Raw genomic sequence first — 22,420 nt, forward strand, 5'->3', positions numbered from 1 at the left:
CCCACAATCTCCAACCTTCCTGCCTCAAACTTCTCCTCAGGCTCCCCTGACCCCTACTCCCAGGTCCAACCAGCCCCCCCAGAGCCTTATCTTTCCCCTGTGCAGCCCAGGGTCCAGGTCTCCCAACCCGGGTCTGGCCCCTCCCACCCTGACTCCCACACCTCGAACTCCTCGGCGATCTTGGGCCCCTCCAGAAAGAGGCGGGTGTTGAGGCTTTCGACGGGGCCAAAGGTGGCTGTGAACTCCTTGAACTCGTCGAACACCTTGGGGTACATGGCGGCCGAGAGCACGTCCTCAGGGGTGATCTCCTCTTCCTGGTGCCGCGTGCGCAGCTCCTTCTCCAGCTGCTGGAAGTCCAGGGCAGGCAGCGAGGCCCCTGGGCGCCCCTCAATGCGGGGCAGGTCCTTCAGCACCTGGGAGGGAGAGCATCAGGATTCCATACTGGGGGGGCTGGAGCTATGAGAGCCCAGGGAAGGGGATACCGCCCGCCTCGTGGTCCCCATGGCTCACCTTGGAGTGAAAGGGCTCAGGAAGGTCCCAGCAGAGGAACATGATCTAGCCCTGCCCCCCACATGCCCGGGATTCCCCTGCAGCCCCACCCCACCCATTGCTCAGCCCCACCTTGGAGCGGAAGGGCTCAGGGAAGCCCCCGTAGGGGATCCCAATGTAGCCCTGTAGGAACTCCACCACGGAGAGCGGGAAGGAGAGCTCGTCTGCCATGGCCTCCACCTCCTGCCGCGACAGGTTGTTCTGCACCATGAACTGCGCCAGGTCCCCCACAATCTTCGATGACGGTGTCACCTGCATGAGTGGGAGATGGGTCAGTGCAGGCAGGTCCCCGTCCTGGGGCCGGTCAGAAGTGGCGCCCCCTAGAGGGGACAAAACCCTATGTCCCATTCCCCACCCTCCCAAGCCAGCCAGGCCCCCTGGGCGGGATCAGAGCTGGCAGCTCTAGAGGTCTGTGGAGGACTCTGACCTTGATGAGATCCCCCAGCAGCTTGTTGGCTTCGACGAAGGCCTTCTTGACCTGCTTGAACTTGTTGCCCAGCCCCATGCTGTGGGCCTGGAAGTGCAGGTTGGTGTATTGGCCACCTGGGATCTCGTTCTCGTACACGTCGGCGTTGCCCGACTTCATGGTGGCTGTGCAGTCGAAGGCGGCGTAAAGGCCCCGCGCCATCTCCCAGTACTCGCTGTAGTCAAACACCTTCTCCATCTGGATGCCTGAGGGAGGGGAGAGGGAGGAGATGGGGCTCGTCCGGGCTGCAGGGGTCGGACTTGGCCCACCCTGGTGAGTGGGACAGAGGCGGGGCTCTGGGATGATCCACCACCCTGATATCTCAGCTCCAGAGAGCATGGGGGCAGAACTGGGCCATGCCTCCTCGCTCTTTGCCCTAGCCCATCTCATGATGTTTTTAGACTGGATCGGGACAGATGCCTTGTCTGACTCTGCGCCCTCCCTGCTCTAAGCACTAGATCCCCTTCCCCTCCCAGAGCCAGGCGTAGCGCCCGGGGGCCCTGGCTCCTGCGGCTGGTACCTGTGTCCTGGCTGGTGCCCCGGGTGCAGGCCACCAAGGCGCCCATGCTGGGCTGCGAGGTCATGCCGGACATGGCGTCCACGGCCACGTCGACGATGTCAGCGCCGGCGGCGGTGCAGGCCAGCATAGAGGCCACACCCGCCCCAGAGGTGTCGTGGGTGTGGATGTGGATGGGCATCTCGGGGAAGCGCTGGCGCAGTGCCCCCACCAGCAGCTCCGAGGCGCGCGGCTTCAGCAGCCCAGCCATGTCCTGCAAGGGAGAAAAGGGCTGAGCGTGGGGGGGCAGGAACAAGGGGAGGGTGGGAAGGGTGAACGGGGTAGGGAGCAGAGAAGGTGCAGAGGGAACCAGCTGTGGGGGGGGGCAGAGACGAGGGCAGGGGCTGTGGGAGTGGAGGGGGGAAGGCTGGGGCAGGAGGGGATGAGGAGGCAAGTATGACAGGGCGAGCAAGCTCTGGACACCCTCCCCAGTGCCATGATGCCCCCCAAAGGGTGGCATCTCAGTCCATGATGTCCTGAGCTGTGGGTCCCCCTGGGCTCTGCTCCCCAGTGCTGCCAGTGCCCCCACCTGCAGTCCCCGGCTACCCCAGTCCTCGGGTCCCCTAGGTACCTTGATGCAGAGGATGTGCGTCCCAGCTTTCACCAGCTCCTCGGCCAGCTGGACATAGTATTCCAGTGTGTATTTGGTGCGGGTGGGGTCGGCCACGTCTCCCGTGTAGGAGATTGCGGCCTCCACCACTCCCCCGGCTTGCCCTGCCGCCTCCATCCCCAGCAGCATGTTGGGTAGGTAATTGAGGGAGTCAAAGACCCGGAAGATGTCCATGCCGTTCTCCTTTGCCACTTCACAGAACCTGGGGGACCAGGGTCACCCGGTGAGTCCTGGGGGAGAAGGATCCCCATGGGGACTGGGTGCCAGGCCCCCCCATGTAGAGTTATCCCTGCTGACCCACCCCTCAGGTCTGGCATCAGGGTGAGTCAGCCAGGCGACTCTGGAATCCCACCCCCTTTTCTCACTCCCTCCCCTGGGGAGTCTGAAGTCCTGACCCTCAATCCTACCCCAAGGCTCTCTGGTGTCCCAGGCTTGAGCCACCATCTGCCCAGCCCGGCTGATGCCCTTTTAGCCCACCCCGCCAGCTCACTTGAAGACGGAGTTGTCGGGGTAGTTGGTGTACCCCACGGCGTTGGCCCCCCGCAGCAGCATCTGGAAGGGTATGTTGGGGATGAGCTCACGGAGCTCCTGCAGCCGCTGCCACGGGCACTCATATAGGAAGCGCATGGCAACGTCAAACGTGGCACCTGGTGGGGTGGGGCAGAGAGGTGAGTATGTGTGACCTGCCTCCGCCAGTGTTACCCACAAGTTCTTCCCTCAGCCCTGCCCCTCCCCCCAAACCCATGGTGGATGTTCCCTAGAGGGGAAAGGCCTATGTCCCATTCCCCACCCCCCCCCGGGGCCAGCCAGCCCCCCACCCTGGGGCTGGATCAGAGCCAGCGCCCCCTAGAGTGGAAAGGCCCCATGTCCTGCTCTTACCTCCCCAGTTCTCAATGCTGAAGAGGTTGTTGAAGTTGTGAGCCACGAAGGGCGAGATCTTCTTGAGGTCATGTGTGCGGACGCGGGTGGCCAGCAGGGACTGGTGAGCATCCCGGAAGGTCGTGTCCATGAGCAGCAGCCCACGGTGCTGCCGCACGGCCTTGGCAAAGCCCTGGGGACCCTCCTGGAGCAGGATATCTCGGAAGCCAGTAGGGGGGTCACCTGAAAAGCACGGGGCAGATATCATTGCTGTAGGGTCGCAGAGAGACCCCTACACGGCTCCCTGCAGCCCCCCAGGGTGTCGTTGCTTAGCCTGGGAGGAGTCACTTACACTCAGCACAGCTGGCGCTAGGGGCGCTGTGCTGCAAGGAGTGGGGTGCGGACGCAATAGGGGGTGCTCTCCCTTACAGTCAGTGGCTGACCCTAGCATGATGCTAGAGGGTGCCAGGAGAGGGATCCCTGAATAAACAGCCCTTGCGCCCCACCCCAAAGGCGGCTGCATCTCAGCACCGGGCCAGGGATCCCTGTACATGACGTGCTCTGTGGGGCTGATGCCTGGTAAATCTTTTCTGACTGCAACTAGCCTGGAACCAACTCCATGAAATGGATTGGACAGCTGAGCCGTGGGCCTGAGGTTCCCAGCATGCGTGTGACCGATGCGCAGGGCTGGCTTTAATTAGCCAGGATTGCAGCCACGTCGGCCTATTATCGCAGTTTATTTCTTTGTCAGCCGCTAATCCTCAGCCTGAACCAGGCATTAAGAGAATGAACAACAGTGGCTTACAGCTCATTAAGGTTCTCCCAAGCAGCCTGTTAAATCCGTTTTGAGCTGATAGACCCCTAAGTGCTCCCTCCCTGGGCCGCGGAGCAGGCTGGAGCAGAATACAGCACAGCTAATGATTTGCTGGGCAGCCTGGCAAATGGGGCAGGCAGCCACCAAACTGGGAGCGCTGACTCCCAGCCCTCCCCGCGCCAACCCACTAGAACCCTCTGCCCTCCGAAGGGAAGAACAGGGCAGAGAAAGGCCCTGACTCCTGGAGCGGGGAGTGGGGGAGGAAGTGGAGTCCAGCCACAAGGGCAGAAGGGAGGGCACGTGGCACAGGGAACCCAGGCATCCTGCCCCCCCCATCCATGGGGAATGGAGTGTGATGGGGCCATAGTGCAGGGGAGGGGCCCTGTGGGCAGCAGACCCAGCATGTGGGAGGTGCTGGAGAGGAAGGGACTCACCCAAAGGCACAGTGGGCACGACAGGATCAATGGGGGATGGGCGGGCCTTGACAGGGATGGGTGTGGTGGGGCCGTTGACCATCACGTGGCCTGGAGAGAGAATGTCAGAGTTAGAGAGCACAATGCATGACACACGGCCTGGGCCAGGTATCCCGCCCCCGCCGTACCAATTGGGGATCCCGACCTGGGGCCCACCACACAGTACCAGCCAGAGAGCCCACCCATGGCCCTTATGTTACAGAATCAGCTGGTGATCCCAGCCCTGAGCCTGACGCCATGGTATGGGATGGACATCATACCCATGGCCCTGACCTGTGGTACTGGATGGGGATTCCGCCCCCTGGGGCTGATCCCGCAGTACTGGACAGGCACCCCACAGATGGCCCCAACCCACAGTACCAGCTGAGGATCCTGCCTTCTGGGGGGGGCTCCTGCCTTCTGGGCCTACCCCACAGTACCAGTTGGGGATCCTGCCCCAGGGCCGGACCTCATGGTACCAGCTGGAGAATCCCGCCCATGGCTCTGACCCCACAGAGCTAGCCCATGGCCCTGTGGTACCAGATGGGGACCCCATACATTGGGCCTAACCCCACAGTACTGGAAAGGGACCCTGCTCAGGGTCCAACCCCATGGTCCTGGCTGGGGATCCCACCCATTGGCCTGGGTCTATAGTCCCAGCTTGGAGCCTGTACCCAGATAATGTAGCAGCTTCTGGGCCCTGTTCTGGCCCGGGCGCAGATTGAAGAGCTCAGGGTTCTCATCGATGAACTGTGTGTCCACCGTGCCCCGCAGGAACTGGTCATTGCTCAGCACATTCTGCAGGAAGGGGATGTTGGTCTGGGAACAAACAGTAACAGGCTATCACCATGGCTCTGGCATCCCGTGTGTTAAATCCCGGAGGGGGGGGAGCTCCCCCCCCGCTCAAGAACCCAAGGCATTAGCCCTTCCTCACGTGGACCCAGCAAGCCTGGACCCAGAGCTGGATGCTAGGATGGAGAAGATGAGACCTAGCGCTGTCTATTCTGGGGCTTTGGTTGGCATAACTACCTTTCCCCGGGATGTGAATTTTGTCACCCCTCCCCTCACCGAGTTAGCTAGGTTGAGCTAAATTTTAGGTGCAGACCAGGCCTGAGGCTCCGAGAGGGACGGAGTTGCCCTGATTGTTACTGACACAGGGATGCTGCCTGAGTCTGCAGGGAGCCTGAGCTGATTGCTCTGAGGTGGGGCAGCTGCCCCAGTGTTAGTGAATCAGTGCCACCTTCCTTCCCCAAGGGATTATGTCCTGGCCTGATGCCAGGGTAAGATATACCAGGCAAGGTGCTCCAGAGGAGAAGCAACGCCTGTGTAGCTGGTTATTAAAGCCTCTTACTCTCTTTGAATCAAATACGTAAAAGGTTGTTACAAGAAGGAAGGGGAAAAAATTGTTCTCCTTAACCCCTGAGGATAGGACAAGACGTAATGGGCTTAAATTGCAGCAAGGGCGGTTTAGGTTGGTTGTTAGGAAAACTTCCTGTCAGGGTAGTTAAGCACTGGAATAAACTGACTAGGGAGCTTGTGGAATCTCCATTATTGGGGATTTTTAAGAGCAGGTTGGACAAACACCTGTCAGGGATGGTCTAGACAGGGGCGGCTCTACCAATTTTGCCGCCCCCAAGCAGTCGCTGCCGAACTGCTGCTGCCACAAGAGCGGCGGAGCTGCCACCGAATTGCCGCTGCCCCCGGAAGAGCGGCGGAGCTGCCGCCCAAAAGCCACCACAGTGGGAAGAGCGGCAGAGCTGCCGCTGAATTGCCACTGCGGTGGGAAGAGCGGCAGAGCTGCTGCCAAATTGCTGCTGCGGGACACAGACTGCCGCCCCATTCTGATTGCCGCCCCAAGCACTTGCTTGGAAAGCTGGTGCCTGGAGCCGGCCCTGGATCTAGATAATATTTAGTCCTGTCTTGAGTGCAGGGGCCTGGTCTAGATGACCTTTCAAGGTCCCTTCCAGTCCTATGATTCTATGATTTAATTCAGTTCTCCCTGCTCCCAGCCAATCAGCTCTCATCACGCTGCAAATACTGCTAACAAATCTAATGACAGATCGAGGCCCATCTAGTACAAGATGTGACAATGGTAGCATAGTCTGGTGGGTTAGAGCAGAGCGTGCAGAGAGTCAGGACTCCTGAGTCCTCTGCTCTGGGAGGTTAGTAGTTAGAAATATGGGGAGGTGGAAAGAAGAGGCTGGGAACCAGGACTCCTGGTTCTATTCCTGGCCCTGGGAGAGGAGTGGCATCTAATGGTTAGATGGGGGGGGAACAGGTGGTGGAAGGCAGGATGCCTGGGTTCTATTTGCAGCAGCACAGCTGTCCAGCTGCTTGTGTCCAAGGGCTGGGGAGGGGCAGCTACCAGGTTCATGCTTGTGCATTGAGGGGGAAAATGGGGACTGGCTGCTGGATGGGAAAGGCTGGAGTAAGCTGAGCCCCCCTGAGCATTGTCAGAGATGTCAAGAGGGATTAGGCTCTGGGGAGTTGGACTGTGTCTCATGGGCTGGACGGAACAGCTGCTGCTTGGGGAAGGGCAGAGCACAGATGGGTCGTGGGGGTGCAATGGGGGATCTGGGTATTGCAGAGTGGGGGCTCAGGGGTCAGCAGCTACACTGGGATCTCCAGCCCCATAAACACTGGGGCAGGGCATGCTAGACTCCCTAGGAGCCTAGCCTTGAGTTCAAGGTGAACCCTCTTGCTTTCATAGGCACACAATCACAGGATAGGCTGGAAGCAGTAAAAGATGCAGGACTGAATCTAGCCAGCAGAGGGCAGTGCCTCTCTCACACACCCCTTTACACAGAAGGGGAAACGGAGGGTCTAGCCCCAGCTCTTGGAAGCGAGGGGAGGTCTAGTGGGCTAGTGCAGGGGATACGGTTAGGGAATGGGATCAGGACACCTGGGTCTGGGTTCCCTCGCTCTGAAAGAGAAGTAGAGTCTAATGGTTGAGCGAGGGATGGGGGTGGGAACCAGGACTCCTGGGTTCCATCCCCATCTCTGATGCATGACCCTCAGCCTGCCTTGTCCCTCCTCTGCACCTCCATATCCCACTCTGCCATGGTGACCCTGACCTGACCTGCGAAAACCACGCTGAGCCCCCTGTGAGCAAACCCCTCCTCTCCCAGCAACTCCGTTATTTAATGTGCTGCTGAGGTCCTGAAACAGCTTCCTCCGGCCACGGCCAGCGATCCTGGCGCCTGGCACTGCACGCTGAGAAGCTAACAGGCTCCTGGTAGCATGGTTGGGGGCAAGGCCTTCATCAGGGATAATTATCCTGCTGAGAACTGATCGCCCTCCTCAATGCCATCACCCAGGGATGGGGGGAAGGGCACTGCACCTGGCATCCTGTGCCCTCCTTTCAGTGCCCATATGCCAGCTCCTTTGCCCGCAGGAGCCGCGCCATGGCTGCAGAGATGCTGCGCTTCTTCTGTTCACTCCAGTGTTAAGGCCCAAATAATGATGTCGGCAGCTGGGCTCCCCCACGGCTGCCCACAGAGGGGCCTCTGCTGCTACCTTACCCACCACCTGATTCCCAGGAGACCAGTCTCCTGGGCTCTATTCCCAGCTCTGTGCCGACTCACTACGTACCTGGCAGCCTTGCTGTAGTTTTTAAATGGAGAGATGGGAAAACCATGAACTCAAAAAAACCCCAAGGCAAAATAGCAGAGCTGGGAAGTTTTGCCACATACGCGGCGCAGGGCTGATTCTCTCCAGCAGAGGGCAGCAGAACAGCTGATCCACACTTCAAATAATGCCTGCTGCACTCTGAGCTGCTAGGAGGTAGGGATAGAACCCAGGAGTCCAAACTCCCAGCACCCCCCAACCTGCTAGAGACCCCCATTTCTCTCCTAGAGCAGGGGATAGACCCCAGGAGACCTGGATTCTCAGCCCCTGCTCCCTCCAACCCACTAGACGCCCCTCTCCTCCCAGAGATGGGGCTAGAACCGGCAACGCTGCGCCCCCGCTCTAACCTCCAGACATCATTCCCTTCTATGATTCTGGGTAATAACTTCCCTGGCCAGTCAGCTAAGGAGGTACCAAATCCAGGACTCCTGGATGAGATTCTGTATCCCGCTAATAGCTCATTAGCAGCCCCAGAGTGGGCTGGTCTCGGCAAATGTAATCATAGCCCTATATATGGGTTCCTTCCCCAGAGCTCTTGGTGGGGGGTAGCAGGAGGCTGAGCCTCATGGAAGTTCAGGGTGGCACAGAGGGCTGAAGCTGGGTTTGAAAGGCAAAAGGGACCAAAGCATTGTTGGGCATGGGGGCTGTTTATACAGGGATCCCTCCCCATTCCCAGCCCTCCCAGCCAGCCTATTCCTCTGCCCTGAGACTGCATTATAGCCAGCACCCCCTACAGGGGAAAGACCCCATACCCCATTTCCTGACTTCCTCCCCCCTTACCCAGTCAGTCCCGCAGTGGGAGCGAAGTCTAAGCTAAGTTCCTTCCCACCCTCTACTCTTGCTGCATTTCGTCATTAATTAATTAATCAATTAGGGTGCTCAGCAGTTAATGAAGGAAGAACATAAGCTAGGTGCAGGGAGAAGGGCCTTGGAGCAGGAGGCTCTTGGCTGAAGGAGGTTTCAGAGAGGGTGCTATGCCCTCAGTTCCCATCTAATTCCTCACCCCATGGTAGGGCTGTCCCCTTCAATCAGGTCCCCAGAGCTCTAGGAGTGAATGTCCCTCAGTGATGGGGCTCTGAGCCCTTCCCTTGCAGATATTGACTACTAGCCCCCCCAACTCATAACAGCACTCTCCCCTCCCAGAGCTGGGGATGGAACCCAGGGGTCCTAGCTCCTAGCCCTGCAACCATTAGACTCCACTCGACTCCCCTCCCCTCACAGAGTTGGGGCTAGAACCCAGGAATCCTAACTCTGAGTCACTATGGCTCTAACCACTAGATCCAACTCCTGTAAGTTTGAGCAATTGCAATTCTGCTCAGTAGGGGGCAGTGGTGTGTCCCCTTCCCCACAGTATCATCTAACCCCATCTTAAACCTCTTAAACAGAAACCCCCTCATCACCCCCCCGCTGTAATCCCCATCACACCCAGGCCTAACCTTGCCCCTGTTCGCCAAAGTGAACATCTGTTCAGCATCTGGCAGAGAGGAGAAAAACTCAGAGCCCCAGCTGGCATAAGTCAGCACTCACTGGGGGGGGCTGGCAGAGAGTGCCTTCCCCTGCACAGCTCTGCCGATGCCCCTCAGTCCTGACTTGCAATGCCCTGCCCTGGGCTCCCCCCACACCCTGCTCTGCCAGTGCACCTAAGTGTTGACCCCTAATCCCCTGCCATCCCAGCTTCAAGGTCTGCAGGGGGCATTTGTGAAGTTTGTCCATAGCACAGAACTGCTGGGCTGTCTGGTCCCCAGGACAGGACAGGGACCCCGGGCTCTGCAGCTCATAAACTCCAGCCTTAGAAATGTGAATTGTGACAGGAGTCAGGAAGCTACAAACCTTGAGGGAAAGCCCAGCTCCCTGTACTGGAGATTGAGGCGGCAGCAAACAGCCGGGCATTACAGGGTATTGGAAGGGGGGCAGTAAGGTCTAGTGGTTAGAGCACAGCATGGCTAGGAATCAGGATTCTATTGCCCATTCTGAGATGGGGGCGAAACTAGTAGTTAGAGTAGAAGGGGTTGGGAACCAGGACTCCTGGGTTCTGTTTTTGTGATTGGAAGTGTGATTCTGATTCCCTTTGTCCCTGCTCTAACCATTAGCCTCCACTCCCCATCTGCAGCTGGGACCAGGCATCAGCGCCCTCAGCCCCTCACCTGGTGAAAAGGGACCATGTACCACCATTCCCACCCCCCCAAGTCCAGCTGACAACCCCCCCATCCTGGTATATGGGGACCGGCACCAGCCTCCACTCCCCATCCCTCTCTTCCCCCAGCTCCAGCTGCCAGCCCTGCACCCCCCTCTCCCTTCTGACCCCCCTCCTGATGTACGGTGACAGTGCAACATCCCCTGCCCCCTCCCCAGTGAAAGGGGACCTTGCACCAGCCTCCCCTCCCCTTTAGCTCAAGCTGCCAACTCCCCTCCCCGCCTCACCCCACTCTTGCCCCCCAGCTGCCACCTCCCCCATCCTGGTGTATGGGGCTCATGCATCAGCCAGCCCACCCCCACCTGCCCTATCCCACCAGCTCCCAGTCCCCTTTCTCCACCTGCTGATTTGATTCCCCCCCGCCCCGCATCCTGCTGGAAAAGAACCATGCACCCCCTACCAAGCCTTGCCCCCTCCCCCCTCAGCTGACAGACCCCCCCCGCACGGTACAGAGGAACTATGCACCCCCCCCCGCCAGCCGGGAAGGGGCAGAGCCGGCGCCGTGCGGGGAGGGGAGGGAGGATCCTCGGAGCAGCCCTCCCATCCCCCACCCCGCGGCACAGCTCCGGCGTCCGGGCAGGGACCGGAGGGCGCGCGCGGTTCCCACCTCCCGCCGCCGTCTGCGAGGGGGGGGCGCGGCGCTGGGGTTTGGGGCTCGGCGCCAGGACGCTGCGGATCGGCGTGCGGGGGCGGGGGGCAGCCGATGCCCCTTCACCCCCAGCGGACCCGTGCGCCCCAGAACCGGACCCAAGGCGGGGGTGGGGTGGGGAGGGGCCCCGGGGAGCCCGGCCGCTGCGGGCGAGAGAACCCGGGCGTGTGGCGAGTTTGGAATAGAACCCAGGAGTCCGGGAGACAGAGACGGGGTGGGGGTGGGCTGTCCCCTGCCTGGGACCGAGCTATAAAGAGATCGCACCCCTGAATGCGAAAGCGGATGGGACCCAGGCATCCGGGAGGCTGCGTCCCCACTGCCTGGAGATGTCAGCGGACCTTATTCACAATGACCGCCCGTGAATAGAACCCAGGCGTCCGGAGGCTCAGTGCTGGGGGTGACCATCCCCCCTTCCCGGATGTATAACTTGATTAGACAGCACGGACTGCACCCAACCCCCGGCGGATAGAACCCAGGCGTCCGGCGAGTGCTCCCAGAGTGGATCTAGCCCGCGCCCGGATACTGGATTGAAAACGGATTGGACCCCTCCCCCCCGCCTTGCCGGGGGACAGAATCCAGGCGTCCGGGGAGCGGAGAGGGGGCCCTTAGGAAGTGTATGTAACCCCCTGCCTGGAGCTATAACTGGATTGGACAACACGGATTGGACCCCAGGTGGATAGAACCCAGGCGTCCGGGGGGCAGAGGGGGTGCCCCCCAGAGTGTGCATGTCCAACCCCCCTCGGATATATAACCGGATTGGATAATATCGATTGCCCCCGCCACGCCGCCGGTGGAGAGAACCCAGGCGTCCGTCGATGCGGGGGGTGTCTGTGCTGGTGCTGCGGGGGGCTGCTAGCCGTGGAGGGCGCTCGGATCTGGCCGCACACGCGTCTCCCCGTTCATGTCACCGCAAGCCCGGCACAAGTTGAGCCGCGCCGCAGCGGAGGGGAGCCGCCAGGGGAGAGAGGGGCCTGCTGGCCCCCCGGGGCAGGGGGACGGCTGGGATGGGGGGCCCCTTCGGCCGGGGTGACCCCGGTCCCCGGGCGTGAGCAGCCCGCAAGGACACGCGGAGGTGGCGTGGGGGGAATCGCAGTCCCGGGGATGAGCCAGGGCGCGGGTGGGGGGCCCGGAGACAGGAGACGTGGCCCCCCATAGAGACAGAGCGCAAGGTAAAAGCATCGGCCGCTGCGCATGGGGCGGGTGGGGGGAGGCGTCTGGGGAGGAGGAGCTCGATCGGAGCTTGGGGAGGGCGTGTGGGGGCCTGAAACGGGGCTGAGGGCGGGGAGGCTCAGGGACGTGGGGGCCAGGAAGGGAGCTGAAAGGCCTGGAGGGGTGAGTGGCTGCGGGCTGGACGGGAGGAACCTGGAGGGGCTGCAGAGGGGCTGCGAGGGAGCAGAAGGGAAGCTAGGCAGAGGATAGGGGGCTGGATTGGGGCTGTGTGCGAGCTAGGCAGGAGCTGGGGGGCTGGAGGGGACGTTGGGGGAGCTAGGTAGGAGCTGGGGGGCCGGACTAGGGCAGTGGGGGAGCTAGGCAGGAGCTGGGGGGCTGGAGGGGAGGGGGGCTAGACTGGGGTGGTGGGGGACCAAGGCAGGAGCTGGGGGGCTGGAGGGGACGATGGGGGAGCTAGGCAGGAGCTGAGGGGCTGGAGGGGACGATGGGGGAGCTAGGCAGGAACTGTGGGGCTGGACTAGGGCAGTGGGGGAGCTAGGCAGGAGCTGGGGGGCTGGAGGGGACGATGGGGGAGCTAGGCAGGAGCTGTGGGGCTTAATGTTTCTCATTAACTGTCAAAGCACTGGTTGAAGGGCACCAGAGGGGTGTGTGCAGGGGAGGGGAGGAACACTCCCAGTATCACCCCCCCCCGAAACAGGGGTATCGCTGGCCCCTCTGGCTAAGGACAGAGCCTGTGGGTGGGCTGGGTACAGAGGGGAGGAGTTTCTGAGGGGGGTGGAAGGAAGCAGTTACCTGCCAACTTCCTGCCCCCCACCACAGGCCCCATCCCAGTCAGAGGCTGCCAGGGCTGGGGGCAGCTGTTTGTAGTGAGCCCACCCTTCCAAAGAACGACACCCCACCCACAGCAGAGCTGAGCACAGCTCCCCTCACCCACCAACGGGGGGCATCCTGCTGCCCAGGCTGGTGCGGGAGGGGCAGTTTGGCAGTGGGTGGAGACATGGGGGAGACATGGACAGACACACCACTCTCCCCCAATGGCTGGCACATACACACCATTGAGCCCACGCCTACGCACATGCATAAGCACACTCAGATAAGCGTGCAGAGACTCAGAAGGGTGCACCTGGCAACACGTGCAGAGCCATGTGCACACACCAAAACCCTAACTCCTTCACACCCACAGGATCCCCAGAAATAAATAGGCACAGACAGAGCAAGTGTCTCTCGCCCTCCCTCTTTCCCAGAGCCAGGAATAGAACCCAGGAGTCCTGGTTGCCAGTGCCACCCTACTCCAATCCCCTAGACTCCATCTGAAAGCCTGCTCCCTGGGTATATTCTCCCAGCCAGGCCTCCAGTCAGTCTTTGAGCCCTCTGACCTGGGAGCAGGTACAGCTCCCCACCCCTTATGTTTCTACTGGCTCTGCCAGAGCTTATGTACCATCAGGAGAGCAAAGAAGATGACAACTGTGCCTCCCTTTGAAAGGACCATGAGGGATCTGGGGCAAATAGAATTGAGGAGTCCTGGCTCCCAGCCCTCCCTGCTCTAACCACTAGAACCTACTCCCCTCCCAGAGCTGGGAATAGTGTTTGGAGCAAAATCAGGTGAGGATTCGGGACTCTGGGTTCTATTCCCGGCTCTGCCACTGACCTTGGACAAATCCCTTTGTCGCTCTGTGCCTCCCCTTAGCAAAATGGGGAGAGTAATTCTCACTCCTGCTTTGGGAATTACACAGGGATCTGCCAGCCCAGCAAACTCTGGATTGACATCTGTGCGGCTGCTTTGACACCAATAATTCTCTTCATGGGGGTGCCCCGTAGACACACTTTTGGGTCTCTTTGGCCACAGATTTCCCCCTAAGCCCAATACAAACACTGCCAGAAATCTCTTCCCTGCCTTTCTTCAAATGCACTGGAAACAGGATTATTAATATGTTTATCCGGCCCTTCCCCCTGCAGCCTCCATGATCCAGCCCAGGCCACAGGCAAGAGCGAAACTGACTAGAAATGCAAAGAGAAACTGACTAGTCTCTTTCATTGTTGGGAGCTGAGTGAAATGGAGGACTTAGGAGTTCTGACTCCCAGCTTCCTGTTCTTAGCGCTACACCACACTCCCTCCCAGAGCTGGGGAATGAACCCAGGAGTCCTGACCCCTAGCCCCCTCCTGTCTCAGCATCTGTGGTAGGAACTCCACTTTGATTATTTGAGGGATTTGTTTCTGGGGCATATGCAGGGGGGGCATGAGGGGTGTGTGGAGTTGGCAGAAAGTGGGGGGATGGGAGGGGAGCTCATGGAAAGGGGGCGGGGAGGGAAAATGGCTATTTCTGGTTTACCCAGTGGTTATCTGAAGCCCTGACATGATCCCTCTAAAAAGACAAGGTGGGTGAGGTAACGTCTTTTATTGGACCAACTTCTGTTGGGGAGAGAAGCTTTCAAGCTACACAGAGCTCTTCATGTCCCTCTACAGCAGCTCTGCAACTGTTCTCCCTGCACAGTGCTGTGTCCTAGACGCCCCCAGCCATAGTTAGCCAAGCAGCCTGGAGCAACTCCATCCATGCACCAGGGCCCTGGAGAAAGATGATCCTGCGTGACCCCCCCCCGTGCCCCTGCCAATCATATGCCCATGTCACCGGCGTTATCAGGGTGACCTGAATGCTGGCGCTTATTAAATCAATAACTTCCCTTGGGATGTTGCACAGGAAATGGAGTGCTGGTGCGCTCCAAATCACCTCTGCGTTACCCCCCTACACCCCACTGCCCCTCCCAAACCTGGGATAGAACCCAGGAGTCCTGACTCCCCCTCCCGATCTAACCACTGTACGTAGAATGTAAGTTCTTTGGGCCATAGCCTGTCAGGACTCCTGGCTTCTATCCCCAGATCTGGGAGGGGAATAGTGTCTGTCTGGTAGCTAGAAGGGGGTGGGGGGAATGCTGGAAGCCAGGATTTCTTGCTCCCTTCAGGAGTAGCAGCCATATCTGCTGTCCAAAAAAACAGTTCATCCCCCTCAGCCCTCCTCTCTCTTCACCCCTCCCAATTGCCTGGCTGTGTGGGGCAGGAGGGGAGTAAGTAGCTCATGAAGCACTGTGTCCAGTGGGGAGGAAGCTGGGCTCTGGGATGGATGTAGGAACCAGGTAGCTCTTTAAAAATTCAGTGGCTGAACTATCAACCTGGCTGGTTCCCTGTCTGTGGCACTGGGTGGTGGTGGGGGCGGCAGGACTATGGGGGGGAAAGGTGAGTTGCACAGAGAACACAGGCCAGGGAGACTGGGGACGGACCCTGTCAGCAAGGAAAGGAGATGGCGTGGGGAGCACAGGCTGGAGCGGGGAATCTGGGAGGGATCCAAGCCTGGGGGAGATGGCTGGCATGGGTAGTGCAGGCTAGAGGTGGGGAAGGGAACCCAGCAGTGGGGAAGACCCCCCTCCACTCCCAGGTCTGGGATAGAACTCAGCGCTCCTGACTCCTAGCTCCTCCTGCTCTAAGACGCCAGACCTCACTCCCCTCCGAGCGCAGAGAACAGAACCACAGTTCTATAGGCCACAACAGAGACCATAGGCCCTGGATTAGTTCCTAAGCACTTTCTATGGCCCCAGCTCCTGGAGTCATGGGACTGTACTAGAACTGAAGCTTCCATTTCTCATCCTTGTGGTTGGGGAAAAAAGTTGGAAAACAAAACCCAGGTGTAGCTGTCCCAGCCATACCTGCCTGAGTCTGCAGATAGCCTGAGCTGATGGCTCCAAGACAGGGGAGCGGACCTGGGCATCTCAATGGGGTGTTCCCTCCCATCCCCACTGCTCTGGGGGTCCTATCAGTCCCACTCAACCTAAGCAGCCATACCCCAGTTACTAGGGGGCCTGCTGGCAACCCATCCTCTCTGTGCAGCTGTCACTATAAATGGGGCCAGGCCACACTGCACAGGTGGGGCCACTGTTTGTGAAAGGAGCTACAGTGCAGGGGCCATAGGGGGTGGGGCTGCAGTGCAGGACGAGACCATGGTAGGTGGGGGTTGCGCTATAGACAGAATTTGGAGCAGGATTATGGTGCAGGGGGTACAGCCCTGGTGAAGGGGTGTGGCTATGGTGTGGGGGTGAGATTATAGCGGAGGGGTGTGATCATGGTGTGGCAGGCAGGTATCTGATGCAGGGGTACCGCCCTAGCATACAGCCATGATGCTGGGGCATGGCTGTGGTATGGAGTTGGGGCTACAGTGCAGGGGTGTGGCTATGGCATGGAGGTGGGGCTCACATACAGGGTGGGGCTATGGTGTGAGGAGTGTAGCCCCATGTCCCAAGCTGCCTATACCCCTAGTCCACCTTTTCCCCATGTCCCTGCTCTTGGCTCACTCCATTCTCTGATCCCCTCTCTCCTCCGCCTCCCAGGCACTGCCCACCCACCAACCATGGCTTGCCTGCTGCTGGTGCTGCTTCTGATGGCAGGGACCCTGGTGTCCTGGGCTGCCTCCTGCCCCTTCCACTGTGTGTGCCAGAATCTCTCTGAGTCACTAAGCACCCTGTGTGCCAACAAGGGCTTGCTCTTCATCCCAGCTAACATTGACCGGCGCACGGTGGAGCTGCGCCTGGCCGACAATTACATCCGTGTGCTGGAGCCCCAGGACTTCCTCAACATGAGCGGCCTGGTGGACTTGACCCTCTCCCGCAACACCATCGACAGCATCCGGCCCTTCGCCTTCGGCGACCTGGAGAGCCTGCGTTCCCTGCACCTGGACAGCAACCGGCTGATGGAGATCGGCGAGGAGGCCCTGCGCGGGATGCTCAACTTGCAGCACCTCATCCTCAACAACAACCAGCTGGTGAGCATCTCGGCTGCTGCCTTTGATGACTTCCTGCTGACGCTGGAGGATCTGGACCTGTCCTACAACAACTTGCGCCGCGTCCCCTGGGAGGGCATCCGAGGCATGCTCTACCTGCACACCCTCAACCTGGACCACAACCTCATCGACTCCATCATGGAAGGCACGTTCTCCGAGCTCTACAAGCTGTCCCGCTTGGACATGACCTCCAACCGATTGTACACCCTGCCCCCTGACCCGCTCTTCGCCCGCTCCCAGACAGGCGTCATCAATCCCACCCCCTACACTGCCACCATCGTGCTGAACTTCGGGGGCAACCCCCTACATTGCAACTGTGAGCTGCTGTGGCTGCGGCGGCTGGCACGGGAGGACGACATGGAGACATGCGCCTCGCCGCCCCACGTGGCCGGCCGCTACTTCTGGTCGGTGCCCGAGGAGGAGTTCACCTGCGAGCCGCCCCTCATCACCCGCCACACGCACAAGCTGTGGGTGCTGGAGGGCCAGCGGGCCACCCTGAAGTGCCGCGCCATTGGGGACCCCGAGCCAGTGATCCACTGGGTGTCACCGGATGACAAGATCATCTCCAATTCCTCCCGGACCGTCTCCTTCCGCAATGGCACCTTAGATGTGCTGGTAACCACAGTCCGGGACAACGGCCCCTACACCTGCATCGCCATCAATGCAGCGGGTGAGTCCACAGCCCTGGTGGACCTCAAGATTATCCCTTTGCCCCATCAGGGCAATGGGAGCAGTGGCCCAGTGCCGCACCATGACCCGGGCTCCTCCGACATTGCCACCAAGACAGTGGCCAACACCACCGACTTGGGGATGGGTGAGAGGAGCGTGGAGGTGTCTGATGTGACAGCTGACTCAGCCTTGGTGCGCTGGACTGTAGACAAGTCGGCCCACGCTGCCTGGATGTACCAAATCCAGTACAACTGCACCGTGGATGACACTCTGATCTACAGGTAGGGGGTGCCGCAGCACGGATGAGATTGGGGGAGTGGGTGGGGATGGATGCCATGGCACAGGAGGCTCTGGGAAGAGAGACCATGCTTGGTCGTGCCCCAGCCACATCACTGGACCACTGAGAGCCTTGAGTAGGGGTGTGTGGCTGCATTGCATTGCATAGCATTGCATTGCATTATTCTCCAGGGAAGGGGGTGTGCCTGGAACACACAGCATCACGGATTTTCTCTAACATGGGGAGTGGCTATAGTACACAGCATTATGGGTATTCTGCGGGAGGCATGGCTGGGCCACAGTGCGTTATGGACACGCCTGTGTGAAGTTTATGGTTAGAGCAGCCCTGGGGTTGTTCTGACTACTTTTGGGAAGCAGAGAGAGGGCTTAGCTGTGAATTAGTCTCTCTGCTCATGTGGCACTCAGCTGCCAATCCTGCCCAGGTTCTGGGTGCTGTGTCCAAGCCCAGAGGCAGCTGCCAGGGACTCCTGTATGAACAGGTCTGTGCCCCAACCCAGAGGTGACTGCATCTCAGTGCTGGGTGAGGGATCCCTGTATAAACAGCCCCCTGTCCCAACCCAGAGGAGGCTAAATCAACACCAGGAGCTTGTTGGAGTGGCAGCGGCAAGTCCATCGGGAGCAGACGATGGGGGTCGGGGGGTGGAGAAGGCCATGCCATCCCAGTGGTTCAGGCTGAGACTATTAAAGTTCAGGCTAGAGTAGGGGCTAGATATGTGGGGGTGGGGGCAAAAAAAGGGCAGCAATGTCCGAGGTGGGTCTAGATGCAGGGAACATGGGTTCAGAATTGCTGGGGGAGGGGAGTGTGGTCTAATAGTTAGGGCAGGGGACTGGGAGCTAGGACTCCTGGGTTCTACCACAGCACCCCTCTCTGTGCCTCAGTTTCACCCTCCCACTCGTTGCCTATTTAGATAGTAAGCCCTTCCCCTATTTTGTGTGTAGAGGTGACTCAATCCAGGTCTGAAAGCCCTTATAGTGGGAGGAGACTTTGGAAGGCAGAGGGCTCTTCAACCAGCCAATAAAGGCAGATCAAGACCCCACAGCTGGGAGCTGAAGCTTGACAAACTGAGGCTAGAAACGAGGCCACATTTGTAACAAGGAGGGAGATTAATGACTGGAACAGCTGACTCAGGGATGGGTGGATTACCCAGCACCTGAAGGCTTTTCCAAAGCACCTACATGCCTTAGGAATTTAAGTCCCTGTTCAAAAGTGAGGTGGGGTCTGCACTCCAGAGGCAGTGTGGCCTGTTGGTTACTGCCCTGGACTTGGGACTCAGAACTCCCGTATTGTATTCCTGGCTTGGCCACTGACTGACCCTGGCCAATGACGCCCACATGCCTCAGTTTCCCCATCTGTAAAATGGGGATAGGATACTGACTGCCTTTGTAAAGTGTTTGAGCTCCAGGGATGAAAAGTGCTGAATAAGAACTATGTGTCCTTACGAATGATTCTGGGGGGGGCCACACCTTGAAACACCTTAAAGGGTCCTGAGTGTCAGTGGTAGGTACTGAGCAATGTTTGGAAACCCTTTTGGGAGTCTAAGTGTGCACCCCCCAAATCACAAGTCACTTGAGGCCTGTTGTTGAAGCTGTTTGGGTGAGGACCCCTGACGCCCTCGCTTGGCCAGAAATGACAGAGCAGGAGAAAGAGCTGAATGCGTTGGTTGATTACAGGATGACTGTGAACCACCATAAAAACCATAGCGATCCTAGGCTGGCTCGGGCGAGTGATTTCAGTTGAGGTAGGGAAGCATTAATGTCCCTGGGCGAGACACTGGGAAGAGCTCAGCGGGAACACTGTGTGCAGTTCTGGTCACCCGTGTTCTAGAAAGATGAATCCAACTGGGCCAGTGCAGAGACGGGCTCCCAGGCTGATCAGGGCAATGGGGAGCTGATCTTACGAGAGGAGACTGAGCGAGCTGGGTCTGTTTAGCCTGTCCAGGTGAAGGCTGAGAGGGGATCTGCTCTCTGAAAACACACCAGGGGGATTAAGCCCAGGGAGGGAGAAGAGCTAGTGAAGCTAAAGGACAGTGTTGGCACAAGGACAAATGGGGACAAACTGGCCGGGAATCAACTAAGACTGGAGCTGAGAAGATTTGTGACCAACAGCGAAAGGAGGGTCTGGAGCAGCCTCCCAGAAGAAGCAATGGGGGGCAAACACCCCACTCATTTGAAGATGGGGCTGGATATGTTTCTCACTGGGATTCTATGAAGGGGTTGGGTTGGCTGCGATAGCAGAGACTGGACTCAGTGACCCAGGAGGCTCCTTCGACTCCTGGGTGTTATGAGCAGCAGATCTGGGGCTGGATGCAGGCAAGGCTGGGAGATTCCCCAGCCTGGGGCGGGTCAGCGGGGCTGCTCAGAGTGGTCCTTTCTGCTCCCTAAAATCTCTCTCTTCCAGGATCATCCCGGCCAGCAGCCACTACTTTGTGCTGAAGCACCTGGTCCCAGGCGTGGACTACGATCTGTGCGTCCTGGCCATCTTTGATGATGCAGCCACCTCGCTGGCTGCCACGCACCTGCTGGGCTGTGCCCAGTTCTCCACGGAGGAAGCGTACCCGGACTGCCACTCGCTCCATGCCCACTTCCTGGGGGGCACTCTGACGGTCATTGTGGGGGGCATTATTGTGGTGACCCTGCTGGTTTTCACCGTGGTGATGATGGTGAAGTATAAGATCTGTGGCAGTGCCCACTCTGGCATGCCCAAAGTCTCCAACATGTATTCACAGACCAACGGTGGGCAGCCAGGGGTGCCCAACGGGATGCTGCCACAGCGGGGGCCTCAGCGGGAGCCAAAGGCACAGCGCCGAAGGGCGAGGGGCAAGCCCACCCAGCAAGAGGCACCAGACCGCAGGACGGCAGAGGGGGTGGTGGCGGGCCAGGGCAACCCGCCAGACCTGGGGACCTCCAAGGCCAAGCGGAGCTGCTCGTTGGACATGGGGGAGATCTCCACCAGCGCCTGCTATGGTTATGCTAAGCGGCTGAGCAACATGTGGACCAAGCGCAGCCAGTCAGTGCACGGGATGCTGGCCAGCTGTGCGGCTGAAGGGGAGGGCAAGAGGGGGGGTGCTTTCGCCAGCACGGAAGAGCTGGAGGAGAGTGTGGTATGACGCAGGCGGGTGGGAGCGCACCACACTGGAGCAGCTGGCTGAACGCCGGGGAGGGGAGAGCTGAGCCTGGCGAGGAGTGGCTCTGAGCTGACACGGTGACACTCCATTGGAAGTAGTGACAGCTGACTGGACATGGCAATGTGCAAACCACCCCGGTAACCACCGCTCTGAGCTGGTGACACTCCAGCCAATGTGGCAACCCCGATCCGACCCGGCGACACTTGAGCCAATGCAGTGACCCCTGATCTGACACCACCAGGCCAGGGCCAGCACAACAGCCCCCCTCCGACACTGGATTTTCCCCAGGGAGAGTACCCCGTTGGCCAGAGACAGAACCCCACATGGTTGGGGGTGGGTTTGGGTTTTGCCATCAGACCTGGTCTGACTTTACACCTGAGGCTGGGAATGTCTGGAAACCCCTGGCTCTTCCTGCTTGCGCCCCCACCTTGATGCACATGGTGTGAGACACAGATTGGAAAAGAGGAGTTGGAGGGAATTGGTGCTGGATAAGAGAAGGGGGGCCTGGACAGGCAATCAGTACCAGATCAGAGAGGGGGTGGGCTTGGATGGGGGATTGGTACTAGAACGGAGAAGGGGGGGTCCTTTACAGGGAATGGGCCCTAGATCAGAGAGGGGGTGCCTGGACAAGGAGTAGGCTCTGGATGGGAGAGGGGCCCGGATGGGGGAAGGGCTCTGGATTGGAGAGGGGCCTGGATGGGGGATGGGCCCTGGATTGGAGAGGGGCCCAGATGGGGGATGGGCCCTGGATTGGAGAAGGGCCTGGATGGGGGATGGGCTTTGGATTGAAGAGGGGGCTGGGCCCTGGATTGGAGAAGGACCTAGATGGGGGATGGGCTCTGGATTGAAGTGGGGGATGGGTCCTGGATAGGAGAGGGCGCCGGAAGGGGCACAAAGACTGGATCACAGAGGGTGCACCTGGATGGGGAATTGGTACTGGGTTGGGGGGCTGGATGGGAAATCAGCGCCAGACTGGACGGGGAATCAGTACCAAGTATTTTATGTTTTGTTTTTGTTTTTAAAATCATTTGCCTAAATAAATAAATAAACTGGAGTCACTGAGAGTGATGGGTTTGTGAACACTGGGCGAGGGATCCCTATATAAACAGGCCCTCTGCCCCACACCAGAGGCTGCTGCATCTCTGCACCAGGTGGGGGAATCCCTGTATTAATAGCCTGCTGCAGCAACTCTGCCTGTAACTAAGTGTAACTGATGTGGTGATGTGCCGGGAGCCCGAGCCCATGCCCTGAGAAGGGAGAGCTGCCCTGAGTGTGTGTAATGTGATGTTGTGGGTCACCAACCCACACTGGGTGCCTGGCAAGGGCATGAGATTGTGGGAGCTGGAATGGAGGGAGGGGCTGTGGGGAGCTAGACTGAGAGCTGCAGCTCCAGACCTTGACATTTCTACGCAATAAGAATTGCCACGGCAACAACAGCCACATTAAAGAGCCTGTAGCCTTGAAAGTGAAAGATTTCCTGGGCTCCTCACAGCTGGGGATGGCAAGGTGAGAGTGTCTTGCTGCAGAAGAGATGCACCTTCCTAGAGAGATCATTAACTCC

The 22,420-nt window shown here is 59.3% G+C and overlaps 2 protein-coding genes across 10 annotated transcripts in view; one reads left to right on the top strand and one right to left on the bottom strand.

The window, feature by feature from the left end:
- PC (pyruvate carboxylase) overlaps positions 1-22,420 on the bottom strand; it is a 240,543-nt gene that overhangs the window by 2,810 nt on the left and 215,313 nt on the right. For all 9 annotated transcript variants that reach the window (XM_038408867.2, XM_043519549.1, XM_038408865.2 and 6 more), the window contains 9 exons: positions 4,980-5,124; positions 4,288-4,377; positions 3,061-3,282; positions 2,672-2,828; positions 2,143-2,383; positions 1,536-1,785; positions 977-1,221; positions 622-801; positions 162-413 (listed from right to left, as the gene is read on the bottom strand). In XM_038408867.2, coding sequence (XP_038264795.1) covers positions 162-413; positions 622-801; positions 977-1,221; positions 1,536-1,785; positions 2,143-2,383; positions 2,672-2,828; positions 3,061-3,282; positions 4,288-4,377; positions 4,980-5,124 — 1,782 coding nt within the window. The remainder of the gene's footprint in view (positions 1-161; positions 414-621; positions 802-976; positions 1,222-1,535; positions 1,786-2,142; positions 2,384-2,671; positions 2,829-3,060; positions 3,283-4,287; positions 4,378-4,979; positions 5,125-22,420) is intronic.
- On the top strand, positions 10,762-21,913 carry LRFN4 (leucine rich repeat and fibronectin type III domain containing 4). The gene is made up of 3 exons (XM_038408873.2): positions 10,762-11,944; positions 16,320-17,718; positions 20,133-21,913. The coding sequence occupies exons 2-3, from the start codon at positions 16,340-16,342 to the stop codon at positions 20,839-20,841; spliced, it is 2,088 nt and encodes a 695-aa protein (XP_038264801.1). The 5' UTR covers positions 10,762-11,944; positions 16,320-16,339; the 3' UTR covers positions 20,842-21,913.

Source organism: Dermochelys coriacea, chromosome 7, assembly GCF_009764565.3.
Source record: "Dermochelys coriacea isolate rDerCor1 chromosome 7, rDerCor1.pri.v4, whole genome shotgun sequence".
Taxonomy (NCBI): domain Eukaryota; kingdom Metazoa; phylum Chordata; order Testudines; family Dermochelyidae; genus Dermochelys; species Dermochelys coriacea.

Bases quoted from the DNA above. Each gene is read 5' to 3' on its own strand.
- LRFN4 (XM_038408873.2), top strand. From the start codon at position 16,340: ATGGCTTGCCTGCTGCTGGTGCTGCTTCTGATGGCAGGGACCCTGGTG. The intron at 17,719-20,132 runs GTAGGGGGTGCC...TCTCTCTTCCAG, and splicing joins GATGACACTCTGATCTACAG to GATCATCCCGGCCAGCAGCC.